The sequence below is a fragment of the Amborella trichopoda genome, chromosome 6 (genome assembly GCF_054954075.1).
Source record: "Amborella trichopoda isolate Santa Cruz 75 chromosome 6, AtrichopodaSantaCruz75HAP2 v2.0, whole genome shotgun sequence".
Lineage (NCBI taxonomy): Eukaryota > Viridiplantae > Streptophyta > Magnoliopsida > Amborellales > Amborellaceae > Amborella > Amborella trichopoda.
The window spans coordinates 48,958,576-48,978,967 of NC_142341.1; the positions used below are offsets into that span (position 1 = coordinate 48,958,576).

The window sequence follows — 20,392 nt, forward strand, 5'->3', positions numbered from 1 at the left end:
TTTTTTTGTGCAGCTCATGTCTAGATAGGTGGTGGTAGGTGGAATAAAAGATGACCCAAAAGTTGGGCCAAACTAAAATTTTTAGCAAAAAATAAAACCCGTTAGTTAATTTGGTACTTCAAGTATTGAACCGACTTATAGCCAAAAGAATAAGCTAGAAGTCCGTTTAGTGTTGTGGCATCGAAGAGTGCTAAACCAACTTCTGGCAAAAAAGGATAGCCTAGAAGTTTGTTAACACTTCAAGTACCAATCTACAAGATAGGAAATAATTTATATAAGTGCTAGGCTCTAAACAATAAAATTAGGGTGTACCTCAAAAATTTAACTAGAAGATGTTGTTTTGATGCCCAAATATCCTCAAATTGATCATCTCGACCTCAAGATGTGTGGGCATGAGAAAACAATAGCTCTCAAGTTTTGGAAGTAGTGCATTTTGTAATGCATTTTTGGACAGACAAATTTTAAAGTTTTAAAATTTTCATAGATCTATTCGATCTACACTATTTTTGAAGCTTTGAATTTTATAATTAGAAACACAAATATATTTTAAGGCTATCATAAAGATTTTTCAGTATTGAAACCACATCTCTTGACACTATTTAAAGATGTGATTTATTTTGATTGTTTAGAACCTCGGCTTTATACAAACAACGCCCAATAAAATAACCCCAAAGTTAGTCATCTTTTGAAGTGCCAACATGAGTTTTGGGATACAGAGAGAACTTGTGAGTCAGTTTGAGACACCAAAAAATAATAACTCAAAAGCCGGTTCGACACTTCACGTTTTAGTCCTCAAATGAATTAAAATAATGTAATGAAGTGCTGAAATGAGCATATTTCATGAACAAACCTGATGAAAATAAAAAAGAACCAGTGTAAAGTAAGATAAGATATATAGCATATTTACATAAGCTTCCCAAAAATTTTAAATAACTGATTTACTTTATTTTTCTTTCTTTATATATATATATATATATATATATATATATATATATATATATATATATATATATTTGCGTATCTATGTTTTATGGTGTTCAAAATTTTACAATATCCATGTCTAGGGTATATTCTTGGCCAAAGAGCGGACAAGGATGCACAGTAATCCCTTCCTTATCTCTATTCCAAAGGAGGGGACAAAAAAAAAGAAAAGAAAGAGCACCAAAAAACCTCCAAAGCAAGTCATACATATTTTACATATTTTAAGAAATTTATACTCACGTCCCGCTAAAGTAACGATATTATAAAAATGATATATATATATATATATATATAGGAAAAGTCTTTCCAACGTCTATAAGCATAAATGAATAGTAATTTGTCTATCCTTATCAGCGCCTAAATTTTATCATGCGGTTAAAATTGTTCGGTAGTATTTTATTTTTCATTTTTTGTTTTAAATATCGGAATAACCTGAAATTTTGAGGGTATGTACATCTTACTGAGGCGCATCTAATTAAAATATATAAAAAAATTATCCATAAAAATAAAATGACCAAAATACCTCCAAAACTTTTCGAGGGTATTTTGGTCAACTTTTTTAAAGTAAATTTTTTTTTATTTATTTTCGAAGATTCTCCTATTTTTGATGAATACACTTTCCAAATTTCAGGTCATTTCGATTTGTAAAAAAAAATGAAAAATGAAATACTATTGGGCTATCGTGATCGCACGATGAACTTTGGATGGTGATGGAGGTAGGCGAAATCACTGTTCATTTTCGCCTATAGGCGTTGCGCAGTGTTTTCCATATATATATATATATATATATATATATATATATATATATATATATATATATATATATATTTCTATATCCTTTATTTTTATTTTTTCTTCCCTAAAATGGCTTAGACCTTCAAATTCCGGAGTCAGAGACAATTGTTAGCTTCCACTTGAAATTCCAAAGTCGAGACTTGAAGTCCTCGTTTTGGACCTTCAAAGTGAGAAGTCAAGATGACATATGACTTCAATATCAAAAATCACTAGACTTTAATAGAGTAGATGGTGGACCATAGTTAGTGTAGCCAGCCCCAATTAGTTGGGAAAAAGTTTTGATGATGATGATTTTTATTTAGTTTTCAAAAAACTGTAAAAATGCACATGATCATGTGTTGGAATAGTTGATAAAGGGTAAAATATCAATGTTAAATAGTTGACAAATAACATGTCTTTCATAAGTTTTATTTAATTTAAATTTGAAATAACCATCAAAGGAAACATGATCATGAATTAGAGTAGTTACAAATGTGTAAAATGTTGAATAATACATTTCTCATTAATGATTTAATAAAATTTCCAAAAAATTATTTGGCACCTCGAATAATGACCTAAAATCGGAATGACCTGATGGGCTAGGGGGAATAATGAGAGAGAGAGAGATTGTATACAATGAAACCATTTACGTTTAATAAAAGGTGGTCACAATTACCTACAACCAATCGATGTGAAATTTGATGGCTTGGATGTGTCACAAAGTTCGAAAAATTTTCATTTGAAGTTTGAGCTTGGTCAATAAAATAATTATAGCCGTCCAAATTCACATCCAATGGTCAACATTGATGTGACCACCTTATAAAAAAAGTAAATGGTCTTATTCTATACTTTCCCATATATATATAATGTAGGATATACTATTTTTTGGAGCTAAAATTATATTATTTCCAACATTGATAATTGTCAAGGAGAAGATGATCGATTTAAGAGTTTCATAACAACAAAACTACAATATGTGGTGAGATTTGAGATTCCATTCTTATTTATTTAAAAAAATATCTATTTTGGAAAAGTATATAAAAAAACCATGTATTTTTATTTCAAAGAGGTCACAATCAGTATTGTCATTCACATTTCAAATCGGGTCGGGTCGTTGTAAGCATATTATCAACTAGACTAAAAGTTCTAAAACAATTTCTCGGACTTTCATGATATACCCTAGGCCATTCAATTTGACATTTGATGGGCTAGGGGGAATTATGACTTTCTTATATGCAGCATAAATGGTATTTCCCTGTTTTTACATTATTTTAACATTTTCCATTATCATAAGGGGCACAAGAGCTTAAATTTATCTCGATTTTACATTCAAAACCAATGTTAGAGAATGTGACTCGGGCTGAGTAATCAGTCATTGCCAAAACCGATTTCTCTAATCGAGTACAAGTAACTTGGTTGATTAGTTCCGAGTACGATAGCAACAAAAACGGTTTAAAAAAAAAAAAAAAAAAGTATGTTTAAAGTTCGATTACACAAAACACTTTGTTAAAAGAGTAGTAACAAAATAGATTCTAAAAAAATAAACTTATGATCAGGGGTATTTTTAAAATAATTCAAAAAATATGAGAAAGTATAAAATTAAATATTTTCGGCCAGATTTCCACAAATGATAAAAAACATAAAAAAAATATATTTTTAAAAAATTTAGGAAAATTATCAGAAATATATATTAATTTTTGTCTAATTGAAAAAAAACTTTGAATTTTCATAAACTTCGTCTACACCATTTTTTCTTAATTTTGACATTTTTTAATCAAAATATCATTCACGGTAGTCGTATTACCGTGAAGGCTCTATCATTACGGTACTTTACGTGATGTAATACCGTAGTCATTACGGTAATACGATTACCGTAAAAGCTATTTTAGTAAAAAAAAAAATCAAAATTGAGGAAAACGGGTGTGGACGAAGTTTATGAAAATTGAAAGTTTTTTTTTCAATTAGATGAAAATCAAAGTATATTTCTGATAAATTTTCATAATTTTATATTTTTTAATTATTTATTTATTTATTCAAAAGTTTTTTTAAAATCCCCAGGCCCGACCCGATTGATTCGGCCGATATTTCAATCGCTGGTGATAACGCGGCCATCTTCAACGAAAAAAAGGGCGCTAATGAGTTTTCTCGGGGAGTATCGAAGTTCCTTGTTGTGGTCTCGTGGAGTTTTCCAAGTTCCTTTTTGTGGGGAAGGGTTTGGAGAAAAGGTTGTTGTGGTCCGAGCTTCCCTGCTGCAAATCCCTCGGCTTCCGAGCTTCCCAGTTGCTACTCTCTCTCTCTACACAATCTCTATCTCTACACAATCTCTCTCTCAAGTCTCCCTCCACTCTATCTGTATAAATCTCTTCCCCAACCCATATCTCCATCTCCCCCTCTCTCTCTCTTCTCCAACCCAAGTCTCTCTCTCTCTCCTACAAAAAATCACCAATCCAAATCTCATACTCTCTCTCTCTCTCTCCAAATGACTTTCTCCTTTCTCACTTGCCTCTTCGCCGCTGAGTATTTTCCTCCTAATTTTCACTTCTTTTCCCCGGATTATTCTTCGTATGCTTTGACCTGAATCTTCATCGATCCTTTTGCCCGAATTTTCCATCATTTGCATCAATATCTGAGTTCTGTTGAAGAAAAGGGTTCTATCACATTCAGTAAGTTTTTTAATCAAATATGTATTTTTTTTTTTGCTGTTATAATTATTTTCCATTTTTTGCGCATGGTTCGTGTTTATGGTTTTTAGGGCTTGCATTGCTTCTATTTTGAAGCTACTCTGCTTGTGTGTTAGCTGTAATGCATCAATTGTTTGCATGGTGATGTCCATGTTTCTCGAAGTATATTTACGAGCTGAGACAATTGAATTGATTTTGAGTAGATTGATTCCGGCCCCTTGTTAATTCTTGATTAAAATCACTTACTATTATTCTATTCAGCCTCCACTATCAATTTAGGGTTCTATTATGTATATTTATTATGTAGTACAATGATAGTTCTAGCTGTATATGGATTATGCAGTAGTTTGTACTTTTACATCTTTGAGCATGAAATTAATATGGTTTCACTAAATCTATGCAGCGTGTAAATTTTGATCCACATGTAATGGCATTATGTATATCTGCATAATGCATATACACAAAACACATTATAATGGGTTCTCTTTTCCTAAGTTCCCCCAGGCACACTGCCTAGTAGCTACTCTCTTGGCTTATTGTTCTCGATTCTATGAGGGACTTCCTTGTGGGCTGTTTGGTACGATTTCTCGTATGCATGTTGAGGAGTACTTCCTGCAGTTCAATGCCGGCTCCAATTCCAACTCCATTCCATCCAATGGAGTATTTGCATGGGCAAGGTCTAGGAGTGCTTGATTGGGTGGGTTATCCTGGTTTTGTTGTTCTCTTATCAAACTGAGTTGGATTACTTGTTCCAGACTGTTTTATGTAATATCCAATTTTGTGTCACTGGATTGTTTCAATCTTTATCACTTCCCCCTCCCTGGGGAAATTGGGTTGTAGTGGTTATGAGCTTGTAAGCATCTGTTTCGACTGTCTGGTTGAGTTGTAGGTTCTGTTGTTGCAAATTTTTGTTTTGGGTTGGGGTTTCAGTTGTGCAAATATAAATAAAAAACTGACCATAATTAATTTGTGATTCCTGATATTATTATGACAGTTAGACTGACTATCATTGCGTTTATCCCCTATTGATTCATTATATATGTAGACATTTGTAAGATGGTTTAAGCTTTATTATATTATAATTTATAAAAAAGATAAAGTTCATCCCTTTTCTTATACTCTTATCATTTGAGAGTAGTCTTACAAGATATTTATTTTTATTCCCTTTTGACTATTTTCATTGATGTATTCAGTGATAAACCTCACATAATCTATAAACAGAAAATGCCTTAAATGACACAATACTTTGAAATCGAGTAATGTCAATACTTTGAAATAGAGTATTTATTTAATAACATCTCCCAAAACTACCTCATTATATTCCAATACCCTCAAAATGCCTCAAAATGCGGAGTTCTATTTTTTTAAAAAAGTAATTCTGATATCCAGCCTGTGTCTTCTATGATCCAGTCCGTTTTTTATGTTGTTTTGCTTATGTTTGCCACGACTAAGGTTTTCTGTCGGTCATCTTCCTTGTTTGATTATATAGTGTGGAAAGTATTTGGACATTCATGAAAATTCTTGGGCGATTATTTATGTTTTATTAGAGTTGGTTGTATGCCTATTCATCTGGAACTTGTTAATCAAATTATCAAGCTTCGATTTTTCATGTATTCATGGCGGAACTTGGTTATTTAATGGCAAGATGATTCCTAGAAGCTTGTTTCTTTATCACATAATTTACAGTTACATCTTTTCCATAATTTTTTATCTCTAAAATTGTATGGTTAATTTTCCATTTAATATTCATTCATTTTATCTTCCTTGTTTTTACGCTCAAGATCAATATTTCAGTTTGAAAGTATGGTTGGGAGTGATTCATGGGTATTATCAAACTTGTGTCTAATTTTTGAAATGAGAATTGGTGAATTAATTTTTATTGTGGATAACGAGAAAAAAAGCCCACCATTATTGAAATGAATTAATTTGTTTAGTTAGTTTTAGAGTAGAGAGAGAATGAGAGGTAGAAAGTGGTAGAGGACCCATTGCAGTGAAAAGGGATAAGTCTTCAATGGGCTGTTGCTTCTTAGGGAGGCATGGAGAGAGGAGGGAGAATAACTTTTGAATAAAATTCACATAATTTATGCAACTGATTGGACATCGTATTATTTTTTATATATAAATATATTCTATGGTATAAATTATATTTTGAAAAAGGATGATTAAATAGACAATAGAATCTGAACTTTGCTCAACTGCAGTTCATATTATCAAACACCCCCTTACTGCAAGAGTAACCTTTAAGGGCATAGGTCAGTTCCACATTGGTCGGATTGACCGGTTCACTAGTCAAACTGGTCTGAAAGACATAAACAAAAAAATATAAAGGAAATTTAGAATTTGGTCAAAATAAATCAAAGATGACCAGTTCACATCAATTCCACTGGTCTGAACCAGCCTGTTCAAACCAAATTTGATAGCTAAACTCACAAAACAAACTTCAGAGGGTGAACCTAGGCCCATAGAGGCATTTCATTGCCAAATTCACTAGGTCAAACTTGCTTTGCAGGCTTTGGCGTCATATAGCCAAAGATCCATTTGTGACAATGGTAATAATAGCATGTTTTGATAGACGAGCAAAAAGTTATGGCCTCTGGAAATTGTAGTGTCAGTTTTGAGATAAAATAGCTTTTCTTTTTCTTGGGATACAGTCGTAGTTATCAAGAGCGGACCAAACCTCTAGTCCAATTGGATGGACCACCGACTATTGCCTTGGCTGGTCTGGTGCAAAGTAAAAACCAATTTTGGTAAAAAACCGGTCAAAACTAATGTTTGGCCAGTTTGGCCAATCCGACTAGCCGGTTTCGACTGGTTTGACTGCCAAACAAATTTGGGCGACACCTTTGTTTGATATATTACATATTATTAAAGTAATATTCATATTTTCTTTATATTTTAAAATTTGGTTGAACTGGTTCAATCAATGGTCGGACTAGTTTTGACTAGACTAGTCCCCTTGCCAATTCGGTGATTGGTCCGATCCTGATAAAAATGGATGGAGTTGTCTTATTTTATGTCAAGGGCATAGTTTATATTCGTGGTTAGAGGACTATTTTGGTTAGGATTCCTTTGTAATTAGGGTTCAGGGTCTTTAAATAGGTTAGGAAGGAAAGGTGTGATTAGACTCTGTTTTTATAGTTTTGTGGGGTCAACCAGAGGTTGCTAAGAAGCTTGGCATGTAAGTTTTCATCCTTTTTTTTTTTTTCCCAATCAAATTATTGGAACTTTGCCTCTTCTTCTTGTTTATCAGTTTCTGCGTAATCTGGTATTATAGTGGACCCATTATCAAAGCGCCTGAGATGCGCTGCAAGTTTGTGTCATAGCTGCTAAAGGAGCTTGAGAAGGCTGTGGTCATGGTGGTGATGGATTTGCTATACTGGAAGATATTAACAATCTGACAAGGCGATTCTAAGAACTAGCACATGAGGTGTGCTACACCTGCTCTGAACAAGGTTCAATTAGTCATGTTACTGTTAGGTCCTATTCTGTGGAGGAGATGTACCCCTCATTTCATAATCTGGGGAGAGATACCCCTCCGCATTTGAATATTGGGTGGTTGTTGCTCGTGAAGGGTCAAATCGTGGTGTTCGGGTCAATGTGCTGAATTTACTGGTTGATTGCAATCCAATGCTTTTTCTAAAGTGAGTTGGGTAAAGGAAGAACAAGATCGCAACTTGTAGGAAGATGAAGTCATGCTTGAAGGAGAGGTTCGTCCCATTTGACTAGGCCCAGGATTTGTCAGCGGTTTCATCAGCTGTGACAAAAGGAGAAGAGTGTGCCAGAGTACACGGACGTATTCTATTTGTTGATGAGCCATAATGAGATTCATGAGAATGATGATCACTTCGTTGCATGTTATGCAAGTGGCTTTAAAACTTAGGTCCATGATGAGTTGATTGTCCCAGAGCTTCAGCCATGATGAAGCATGTCAATTCGCTTTAAAACTCGAAACAAAATTGAAGGAGTTCTGTAAATTGCTTTTATGATCATGGATCTACTTTGGTTCTCGAAGGTCACACTGCTAATCAGAGGCAACAAGATGTGGTTGGCTTGAACCTTTGGCCCAGTGATGAAAGCAAAGGCAGTCAAGGCCCCAGTTGTGAAAAAGTCTCTTTAAATTCGAGAAAAGGTCCTAAGTATTTAAAGTGTGGCTAGCGTGAGCATCAATCTTTTGAGTGCCCTAAGAGGCCGGCCGGGATACATCTCGATGATTGAGTATTGTGAAGGAGATGTGACATGGGCCTTTCTATAATGATTAACCTGAAGGAGGTGCAACAAATTTATGCCCAGATGAGGTGAATTCCTCACGATCAGGTAGCTATTGTCAGCCACAAAGGTAGTGAAAGAACCATGGTTGGAAACAAATGTCTTCCACACGAGATGCATGTCCTAGGGCAAGGTTTGCATGGTTATTATTGATAGTGGGAGCTGTGGTGACATGGTGTAGCAAAAGATGGTGGGCAATGTCAAAATGAATTGTGAAAAGCATCCTTAACTGTTTTAACAAGAATTTCATAGGGAAGAAAAATCAAATAATCTATTGATTAGAAAACTAAAGAGGAAGCCTATAAGCCAGACTTCAATGCCTCTTACTGGTTAAACCAGAAATAAGATATCAAAACTCAACTCTCTATGCTAAAGTCTCTACATAGACCCCTACTTATAAAAAAGACATTAGCGCAAGAAATCCTAATTCTAATGGAAATTGAAGCCCTAATTAAAACAAAATTTGTAATCATATTTTTACACTTGATAAATAAATAATCCCATAAGTACTCTAACTACTACTCTAAACAGCTCCTAAAAATCTTAAAAAAATTAAAATAACCCTAAAGTTCATAGGAAACTTAAAAATAAAAAAATAAACCCTAAAAATCCCCCAGAAATACATCCTCGAGTTTTAATAAGAAAAATTAAAACATATGGAGCATTTGCTGCTTCGTCGAACTCCCTTAGTTGGAAAAAACTCATCCTCTAGTTTTGAAATAGGCTAAGATGAATCTTGTACACAAAAATCATTATCTTCTTCAAATTGAACATTGTGCCTTGCATCTTGGGATTTGGGTTATGGGTTCAGTAAAGATAGAGCTATTTTGCATTGAAACCTAGCCTTTGGAGGCAACTAGTATACTCATAAACTCTTTTGAGAACACATTGAGGAAAGGTTCTTTGTGTATTGATGGAGTAGTTATGATGCATATGCTTGGTTCACCCTAGAACAAACCAAGTGAGTATCTTCATGATGAACACTAAATTCGATAACCAAACTAGCAACCTCACCTATTGTTTCTCGTTGGAGTTCTTCATCTTGCTGTTCTCTACAGATATCACCCATCAAATCATCATCAAAGACGGGATCACAACCAAAGACATGATCACTAATTCCATCAAAAGGTTCCTCTTCAAGGATTGGATCACCCATGAAATCACAACGATAATCAAGGGTTTTCAGGAATTTTTTTGGTAATAAAAAACCCTCTCTATGGTACTTACAATCAATAAATTCTCCAGGTTGAATCATAACAGAATATCAACCTTCATATTGAAAATCCTAAAGTGATGTCCTCCACGTCTAGGCCTGCCTTCACTTTCATCTTTACTCAACTCCCCACACGGAGCACGACGGTGAAAAGGGTGTCTTCTTGGGTGAAAAGATCACCATCTTGCCCATAACTAATGTTTAGAAAAACGGATCGGCGACCCAAATCGCCCATCCCAAACAAGGTGCAGATCGGTGTATCGACTATCCAGATTGATGGATTGGCTGGTTCTGCAAGATCAGGGGTTAACAAATTTCAAAAATACGAAAATGTCTTAAAAATCTAGTTTTTGAGGTTTCCAAAAAATTAGTGGTATTGCATTATAGTTTCTCATTATTTTATTGAAAATACATAAAAACTGAGACCTTGTCTCATGTCTGAGTGTTTGTTATCTGTTACATTCATTTTATAGTCAAAATGTGAAGTTTAAATTCAACTCATTGCAATAAACTGTACCTCTTTAACTCAAATTTTTATGGTGAAAAAGAAGAAGAAGTGTACAATAGTTTTGGACCTTTTGATTTAATAGAGGGAAAAAAAAGTTAAGACCCTCACAATGACTTATCGTGTTTTTATTAAACCAAATTGGGAATCGGGAAAAAGCTATGACCTCCATTTCTGATTTCTCATACACATGCTTTCACTATTTCAATTTTTTTTTTTGACAATTACTTTTCTTGAAAGTAAAGAACCTCAAGTTTCAGATTAATTAAATTATTTTCAAAGTCTCATTACATGGTTACAATTGCAATCCTCTTCATAATAGCAACAAAACACTTCATTGTTTATCCTTAGCACAGTAGAAAATAGGCACTACCCTTACTGATATTTCCATTGTCTGTAGGGCAAAAGACAAAGAAACACACCATTTAGGCAGCTCAAAGACATCCTTCTTTCCTCTCACTTTCAAATGTTTCTCTAAAATGTCCAGTACATGAGATTTAGCAAGCAAAAAGTATATGTTGTCAAATAAATAGATCTAAGTTGTAATAATTAGTATGGACAAAAATATAGCATTTGGAAATATGAATTTGCAATCACATTTGAATGAAATTAGAAAAATAGTTAAATGAAATTATGCTTCCAATGAGGAAGATGAAGTGGTTATTAAGGCGTATCAAATTGTTTTTTGAGGGAAAGTTTCCAAAAACCAAAGTTTATTTATTCCAAACACCAAAGTTTATAAAAAATGAAGTGTTAGAGACAAAAGTAGAATGAAGAATTGTCCCACATCGGGAACTTGGGGGAGGCAATGGCTGCCACGCCTCTATAAACAAGGTTAACACTCATGTCTCAATTAAATAAGGTTCCTTCTTGTGCCTAGGATTATAATGACTTATGCGTGCAAGGGGGCGCGGCTGGCCAATAAAAAATAAAGGAGTTCGAAAAATAAAAATATGAAAAATATGAAGGATGGGGTGGGCTGCTCCATCCCCCTCTTTACTTAGAAATTTTAAAAATTTCAAATGAATATTTTTTTTTTAATGTGGGAACCGGCTGAACCATCTGGTTCATTGTGAGAACTGGGTGGTTCTTTCTGGAACCAGCTGGTTCTTGATATACAGTGGGAACCAAAATAGTCCCATCAATTCCCAATCCAGATCAGGCGATTTTCGATCTGGATCGATATGTTTTAAAACCTTGCCCGTAAGTGATGCTTGCAAGTTTGTCGTGCAAGCTGTTGAAGTCGCCTCCTGATAGTCAATTTCTTCACATCTAGCATTTCGCGAGGTGGATCCACTAGAACTCCTCCTCGACCCTTCTTGTTGTCATGCGTTCATCGAAATCACAAACCGTAGGTTGATCAAGAATCGCAATCCTTGATGATCACAAACCCTAAGCTCTGATACCAATTGATGTAGAAAGAATCAGCAAGGAAGAAAACAATCAAATAATCTATTGATTGGAAAACTAAAGAGGAAGCATACAAGCCAGGCTTTAATGGTTATTGTATTGGTTAAACCCGATAAAAGAACAACTCAACTCTCTTTGCTAAATTCTTTACATAGACCCTTGTAGTAAAAAACATTACTTAGAGTCCAAGAAATCCTTTTTTTTTTTGACAAGGTTACATAGGAATGGAACTTGAGATGTAGTACTATGAAAATCGAGCCCCAAGAAATCCTTTTTCTAAGGGAAACTGAAGTCCCAATTAAAATAAAATTTTGAATGACATCTTTACCCCTAATAAATAAACATCCCACAAGTACTAGCTAGTTTTCAAAACAGCTCCTAAAAATCCTAAAAAAACTGCAAGCAGAAAATGCAAAATCCATAGAAAACTTAGAAACCAGAAAATAAACCCTGAAAATCCCCCAAAAAATACATATTTGAATTTTAATAGGATAAATTTAAAATGCAAGGCATTTGCTTCTACATCGTTGACCCACCAAAGATCTTCTGGTTTGAGGGACACAATGAAACTCCCATTAATTATCATTGTTTAGTTAATTTTACCATTGGAAAAACATACGAGTATATTTGGTGTGATATGTTACCCATGGATGTGTACCATATCTTATTGGGTCAACCATGCCAGTATAACCATTCTGCTATATAGCATAGGAAGTACAATTCATATCCTTTTTGCAAGAATGAGGTTTGAATTATTTGCAACTATTAAAAGAGGATAATCAGCTTAAATCCAAGAAGGGAGAGGGCGGGGTTATTCTCTCTTTAAATCAGTGTTGATATGCTTTGTAGCAAAAGATGATTCTCTTTTTAATTTTATTTCGACTGGTGATACACTATTGACTGAGAAGTTTATGGATGTTATACTTGAAGAATTGCCTGATGTTTTACTCCTTAATAAGAGATATTCAGCATTGTATTAATTTGATTTTGATCCTTGGTGCTGCTCTTCCTAACTTGCTATACTATAGCATGAATCTGAAAGAACATGAGGAATTGCATAGGCAGGTCACTAAGGTGTTACATAAACAGTTAATTCAATAAAGTTTGAGTCCTTGTGCATTCCATGCCCTGTTGACACCTAAGAAGGATGGTTTTTGGCTGTGCATAGACAATAGGGCCATCCATAAGATGACTATAAATTATTGCTTCCCTATTCTCCGTATTGATGATAAGGGGGATATGTTAGCGAGCTTTAAAATGTTTTCCAAAATTGACTTGAAAAGTGAGTCCCATCATTCGAGTTTTGCCCTGGAGGTGCGTGGAAGACAAACTTTAAAACTTGGAATGGTTTGTATGAGTGATTTGTGATATCATTTAGATTGTCTAATGCCCCAAGTACTTTCATGAGATTAATGAACTAAGTGCTTTGTCCCTTTAATGGAGGATGTTGTTCAATACCAGCGAATAGTAGCTTGCGTTATCTATTTGACCATTATTAGCCCTGAAATCATGTTCACAGTTTGGTTCATGAGCTAATACATTCGTGCTCTGTGCATTATCGATCTTGAGGCAGTCAATCCCATCGTACGCTACTTAAAATCATCTCCAGGAAGGCGAATACTTATGTGCTACAGCATTTGCATCAATCTATGTGGATGTACTGATGTAGAACGGGCAGGGTTTCTCTCAATAGGCGATCAGCCCACTGGTTATTGGACTTATGTTGGAGGCAATCTTGTTACATGATGTTGCAAAAAGCAAATGTTGTCGCTTGCTCTAATGCAGAAGCATGTTAAGCTATGACATCAACTACATGAGAGCTAGTGTAGTTGAAAGCACTGCCTTAAGAGTGGTTTTTCCTTTCCAGTATCCTACTCTATTGTGATAATCAGGCTGCATCCACATAGTAACCAACCTAGTGTTCTTCAAGCAATCTAAACACATTTGAAGTTGATGTCACTATGCATGTGGCAAAGCTTCCTTGCGTGAGAAACTGTGATCAGATTTTAAACATTTTCGCTGTTGATGTGGAAGGTTATGAGAACTTAAATTGGGATTCATGACATTCATGCACCAACTTGACGGCAGACAGGTGTCCATGAGGGCACATTTGTCCCTGATGTATACTTTTGTACTGTGCTTATATTATATTGATGTACCACCTATAGAAGGACTTTAAGTGTATATTGTAAAAAATTATCAGGTCCTCTCCAAGCGGAAGGACACTCAGATGTTATTTGATGGTCTTAAGCGGAGGGAATTCCCTCTTGGAGATTGGCAGACATCATGGAGGAAAGGCATCATCTGTGCCAAGATAAGGTCAGTAAAGTTTCGTCATATTTCATGAATGATCATGACCTAGCAGATTCATTAGCATGTGTGGGTCATAGCAGGTGAGATTCTGTGGGATCAGACCCCTGTGTTTCTTATGTTTTCCATAATCTCTTCTTCCTAACTGTTGACATCTCAGTTTTAGGCAATGTTACGTAACAGTTTCCTTGACAACAATCGAAAAAACAAATAAAAATATACTTACTTTGATTCGTATTAAAAACCTGATTCTGGGTTACTTGCTTTTTTACTTTGGTTTGGTTCAAGTAAATCCCGTGTGGGTTTAATTTCATAGCTCAACCTGATTCTGGGTAACTTGCTCTTTTACTTTGGTCTCGGTGTGGTTCCTCAGGGACTAGCTGGAAAAATATCACCCTTGTTGTTATGTTGTTGTTCTTGCTGCTTCTGTTGTTGTTATTACTATTACTTATGATTTTGTGGATACTATTGATAAAGGGTGTGGTTTGTATAAGGTTGCAACCTTAAACAATCCAATTAAGGTGTACCTCTAAATTTTATCATAAATGTAAATTTAATATAAAAAATTGTTAGGATGGCTTGAGAATATATTTTCGTCTCCAATTATGAAATTTTAAACTTTAAAAATGGTTCAAATCAAGTAGATCTATAAACACATGAAAATCTTAAAAATGGATGGTCCAAATAATGTGTTGCAAGATACACTATTTCGTGGATTCGAAATATTTTGTTCTTTTCATTTTTATACATCTTGATGTCGAGATGATCAATTAGAGGGTTTTCTAATATGCAAACAGCTTTTTATGATGGATTTTTTAAGTGCATCTTTATTTCTACATTTTAAGATTGCAACGTCAGATAAACTTTTTCCATTGATAAAACTATGTATATATTCCATATTCAAGCCATAGTCAAATGTGTGCATCATAGCATCAAATGCTGGCTAGTGTGTTGTGTGGAGACTTAGGGCTTTGATCACTGACAGAAATGTGGAATATGCTTCCAATGAGGGCTGTTGTCATGCAAGGGTGCCAATGGTCAGATCTTGTTTTAAATTCCTGGTGTTTGATTTTGACAAATAATGACTCACAAATTCAAAAGCCAAGTATCATTGTATTGTATATCAGGGATTGTGGTTTCGTTGAGGAAAAACCTTGTGTTTGAACTACTACATGAAAATCGCGAGGCACTAATATGACCCTACAATGGTTCAGCGCATAGTTTGATTACTATCCTTTGCTCTTGGGAAACTTAATCATTGATTTACTGCAGATTTGATTTAATCAATAATTCACTGAATATTTGTTGCTTTCTATCTGTAGTGCAAATGCATATGCCATGTCAAGAAGATGTCTTGATAGAAACTCAAGGAGAATGGATACCCGTTGTTCCTCGACCATATTTCTTTAATGGCTTCCATGGCAGGAAAAGGTCAGAGCGCAGGCATCATCTGTCTTCTCTTCCAAATGACAACAAGGATAACCCTATGGTGCCTTCCTCGGAGATGAAAATTGAGCTGAATCCATTCTCTGCAAGTGAAATCTCTCAGACTAATTTAAAAAAGCAGAGAAAAACCCAAATTCCTTTTTTTCATGGGTTATCCAAGTTACAGCACAAGATAGACACAAATATATTTGAATTTTACTTGGAGTAAGCTCTGTTCTCTTTTATATCTTGTGAAGCTTTTGTTTTTCTTTCTTCTCATACTTATCTCAAGGTGCTTTCTGATTATCTCAATGAAGCACCAGAAAGCCTGTCATTACTTGGTAAACAGAAATGCATGCATGAAACATTCATGTGAAGTTCTTCAATTCAAAAAATTCATGTTGGTTCCTTTAGGACCTTATGGAAGAAGCTTCCTGAAGATAAGCAACGGTCTTGCACATACCTGGACTGTTTATGGTTTCATTTGTATGGGGTTGGTTCATCATCTACAAAGGTATTGGACTGGGTTAGGAGGAAGCACATATTTTCTCGGAAGTATGTGTTCGTTCCCATTATTCGTTGGTAAGTTGGTTCCTCCTCCAAGTTGAGTTTTCCTCATATGGTCACAAAATCTCATACTTCGGATTCTTTTTCTGATGTATCTCATACTAGGAAATTTCTCAATGAGGTAAGATATATTTTATTTGTTTTAATTTTTGGAAAGAGATGGAAAAACTAAGTTATTTTTGCCAATACTCTTTTAATTGAGGCTTTGGTGGACTTTAATCTTGACAAAAAAATGCGAGGAAAATTAAAGGACAAGAACCTCATGATATGATGGAAGCCATCTTTCTTTGAAATCCTCTTAAAATTGTGTTATTGTGATATTTAGAAAACTACGGTTATGTGATACTGAGAAGAAGTTGGTTATGTTTGTGATCATATGGAGTTTCACCAGTTTCCTTGTTGTGTCTACAGGAGACACTGGAGCCTTCTAATTCTATGCCATTTAGGAGAAGATTTGGATTCAAAAGAAAGGACACCATGCCTGCTACTGCTGGATTCCCTAAGAATGGCTGAACCAAGGCGGCTTGAACCAGATATTAGAAAGTCTCTGCATTTCTTGCCTTAGTTTCTAGTTTTTTTTTCTCATAGTCAAATGCAGGAAAAACACTGAACTCCATGTACTTATTGTTTTTCCCAGATTTGTTTGGGACATCTATAAGTCGGAAGGGGGGAAGGAGAGCAAAGAGATAGTTTCACGAATCCCACTTTTGGTGCCTAAAGTAAGCCCTTAAAATTGATTATTCTTTAATTTCTAGAAGCATTTGGTATTTATTTTTAATATTTCATCATGGCCTGATTGGGAGAAGCCATATTTCAGGTACCACAACAGAGAGATGAAAAACAGTGTGGAATGTTTGTTCTCCAATTTATAGACTTGTTTTTGCAGAATGCTCCTGAAAATTTCTGTCCTTTCAAAGGCTACCCTTACTTTGTAAGCTCTGTACCAGCTATCCCTCTACGTGAGAAGAACATCAACCATCCATTCCTGATGATGGAAAGGGGACCAGTTGTGTTGGGGCCTGCTGGGACATTCAACCCAGCAGAATTAATATCCTCTTTCGTTAGTCATTGGAATGGATGTTGTATTCTCCTTCGAATCATTTTATACCATTCCATTGGATTATGGTATACTTTATTGCATACATTCATCTTGAAAATTTTATAGACAACAAATTTTCATTGTCTTTTGCAGCTCAAGGAAGATTGGTTTGACCCAAAAGACATCGAGAGCTTCTGCAAAGATATCCATTCGTTCAGCTTGTGTGTGTTTTCTGAAGAGAGTTAGCTTCACTTACCCCAAAAAGCAAAAAGGAGTTAGAGAGAGAGATTGGCTGTCTTCATTTCTGTGACCTATTTCCTAATATTTTGCATTTGGGTTGTGTTCTGCAGGAGACGATGGTACAATGGTGAGTTGAACTTGAAATTTCGACTTCCTGAGGACTCATCATCAATATTTGATTAGGTAAAATGGCACAACATCTTATTCTCCCTTCACTAATATCTTCTTGCTAAGTGGTGACTGAATTAGTTGTGGTTCCTTCTCTCTGTGGTTCCCATCCAATTACCTTGGAGTGAAAGCAGTGATAAAATCAGTTGCTCTCTTTTAGTTTTCTTAATGCGCACTTAACTCTTCGGTGCAGCCATGTGTAGCACCTCTTTTAGTGCCTGTATGGATCGAAGCCAACCATCTTATCCTAACATTACACCTTTCTGGCTATCATGGGGATAGGTATGATATTTCCTTGATTGATGCTAGTGTAAATATGACATACTTTTGCCCTTTTTTCCTTTTTTCCCTTAATGTTGCAGTTATGTTTTGAGAGTGGGTTCATTAGATGATAATCTCTAATGGCCAGTGAGTTCTACTTCTTTGAGATAGAGCATGTATTAATGGTATGTTTTATATGCAACTGAAGAACATTCCTTCAAGAGAAAGAATTACACTTTATGGAAGTCCTAATGATTCTGATTGCACAATGCACCATCAAAGTCCCATTCCTTCTCAACATAATGGTACCTGATTTCTCAGATGTAACTTAGATATGTGGGATTGCCCCCCATGCATAAATTTCCCAAAAGACCACTACTATTGTAAAACTCTCTTGAACCTGTGCTTTGATATTTCAGAGGCCTTGAAACCGTGTTTCCTTTGATATGTTTGTTATATCTTTAACAGAATACCACTTAGTGAGAAATTGAATATTAAAATGCCTTGTTAGTGTGCATTACCTCCTAAAGTTCCATTATTTAACAAATCTTCCTCCTCATTAATTTACTTACGTTTATACCCAAAGTTTTGCTTTTTTTTTTCATAATGATGACATTGCCCCTACTTGGATCTTGAAAGTTTGAAGTTTTAGCATTTGTTATGAAGCACTTGGACAGCTTCTTAGGTGGCTGTATTGTATTATCTAAACCGTCAATTTTTAAGATTTTCAAATATTTATAGATCTGCTCAATCTACACTATTTTTTAATCTTTAATTTTATAATTAGACATAAATTTTTTTTTTCAGGCCATTATAATGATTTCTGAGACTAAAACAACATATTTTGATTCTATTTGAATGTACACCTTATTTTGATTCTTTAAGGCCTCAACTTTATATGAATCACACCCTTATATAATATCATTCATATATGTAATAAAGAGTTTGATTTTCTCATGCACACACCACTTTCTATGGGAATAGGCCTCATTGCTTTTCTTTGGGGAGCCATTGGTCTCACATTAGTGTACTTTTTTATATACTTAGAAGTGTCAATATGTGACACTGGGATAAGTTTTTAATGTATCTATGTAACTAGAGGTCTCATTCTCTTCTATGTGTTTAAAGACCTAATTTTCATTCACTTCTATGCATATATGTCAAACAAGGATAAGCTTTACATGACCGTATTTTTCATTTTGCATTCAAAAGTGTAGTCAACATGAAACACTAGGAGCTAGTTAATATTATTGTATTCACTTTTGTTTCGCAGTGTCAACATGATTCAAAATTATATCATACAATATTATGAGAATAAATAAAGACCTAATTATTCAATTATATTGCATAGAAAGGGGGGCATTTATAGTCTCTCTTCACTGTTGTTTCTCATAATATTTCTATTGGTATTATAGTGTGTATAACATTTTAATGAAACCTGTAAAACAGATGTATGTTACTAATTATTACTATTCAATTTTGTATTTAGAAGTGTCAACATATGTCGCAACAGTGGGATAGTAACACTATGAGAAGATAGGTACACTATGAGAAGATAGGTGTTACTCTTAGGGCCTATTTGATAACTGGAAGCAAGTTCAAGCAAGTTCTTGTTATCAAACATGTCCTTATAGACTTGGAAGGCAGCTCATGAGGCAACCTTGGTGAGGCAAGAATTAGGAGTACTCTTAGAGAACCGGAAGGGACACTTGCATTCTTTTTCTTAGGACCTCTACATGTGTGTTCAGCAAATAAGGCAGAGGCAAGAGCCCTTCTTCGAGGCCTCACCCTCATACCTACCAATTGAAGGGGTCTCCATGAATATCACTTGATAGGCAAGGGGAAAGAGATAGATATCTTGGAGATTGTATCTTGGAGATTGAATCCATTTTTTGATAAAATCAAAGTCCTTCTCGAATGGCAATATTTTTTTACTCATTGCCACAGAGAGAGAGTAATTCAAATGCTGATGCTCACGCCAGAGAGGGAGTATCCCTACCAAAAGCAGGGAGTATCCCTAACCCCTTTTTCCATCAATAGACTCTAGGTACCCTTTTCTCCTCCGTTGGTTTTTTTTATGCCTTTATCCCACTGTGTTTGATCTTTGTCATTATGAAAGGAATTTTAACAAGTTAACAATAAAATAAATCAATATTAGGAGAAGAATAAGCTCCCATTAGGCGGTTTCCTTGTTTAGTGTATGATTAGCAATTTCCTTATCCAATGTTCTAAAAATTCGCAGCGTATCAAACGATGAAAGTTGTAGAGTAAATTACTCATATACCTCTTGATACAAGAGGAATGATTTCATATGATGGTTTTATAATATATAACATAACAATCTTCAAAAATCATATTAGAACTATTTGTTTGACCCCAATTTTTAAATATATGTTCTTTTCTTTTTGATGGACAATCATTAAAAAAAAATTGAAAGTGCTTCTATCACCTACAAAATATAGGTCGTTTGTTTGATGAGATGCTTAGATCTAGGCTTTACAAATATATTTTTTTCATTTTTCAAATTTTGTAGATATATTTGTTATTATTTG

The 20,392-nt window shown here is 34.7% G+C and overlaps 1 protein-coding gene across 12 annotated transcripts; it reads left to right on the forward strand.

The window, feature by feature from the left end:
• The first annotated feature begins 3,957 nt into the window (after nt 1–3,957).
• Nucleotides 3,958–20,191, forward strand: LOC18441880 (Cysteine proteinases superfamily protein). Of its 12 annotated transcripts, none has more exons than XR_016057061.1 (10): nt 3,958–4,418; nt 15,463–15,790; nt 15,980–16,147; nt 16,544–16,675; nt 16,770–16,851; nt 16,950–17,063; nt 17,325–17,412; nt 17,522–17,594; nt 17,773–17,861; nt 19,330–20,191. XR_016057061.1 is itself a non-coding variant. In XM_011627852.3 (9 exons), coding segments are annotated over exons 1-8 (939 nt in total). In that variant the 5' UTR covers nt 3,958–4,417; the 3' UTR covers nt 17,548–17,594; nt 17,773–18,085. The 12 variants fall into 12 exon arrangements, 6 of the variants coding, with proteins under 6 accessions (XP_011626154.1, XP_006852167.2, XP_020527727.1 ...); XR_002282238.2 differs by having other exon boundaries at nt 17,325–17,392; XR_016057059.1 differs by having other exon boundaries at nt 17,325–17,392; nt 19,333–20,191.
• The last annotated feature ends 201 nt before the right edge of the window (nt 20,192–20,392 follow it).

Bases quoted from the DNA above. Each gene is read 5' to 3' on its own strand.
- LOC18441880 (XM_006852105.4), top strand. The intron at 16,676-16,769 runs GTCTCTGCATTT...TGTTTTTCCCAG, and splicing joins CTTGAACCAGATATTAGAAA to ATTTGTTTGGGACATCTATA. The intron at 17,064-17,324 runs GTAAGCTCTGTA...TGTCTTTTGCAG, and splicing joins TCAAAGGCTACCCTTACTTT to CTCAAGGAAGATTGGTTTGA.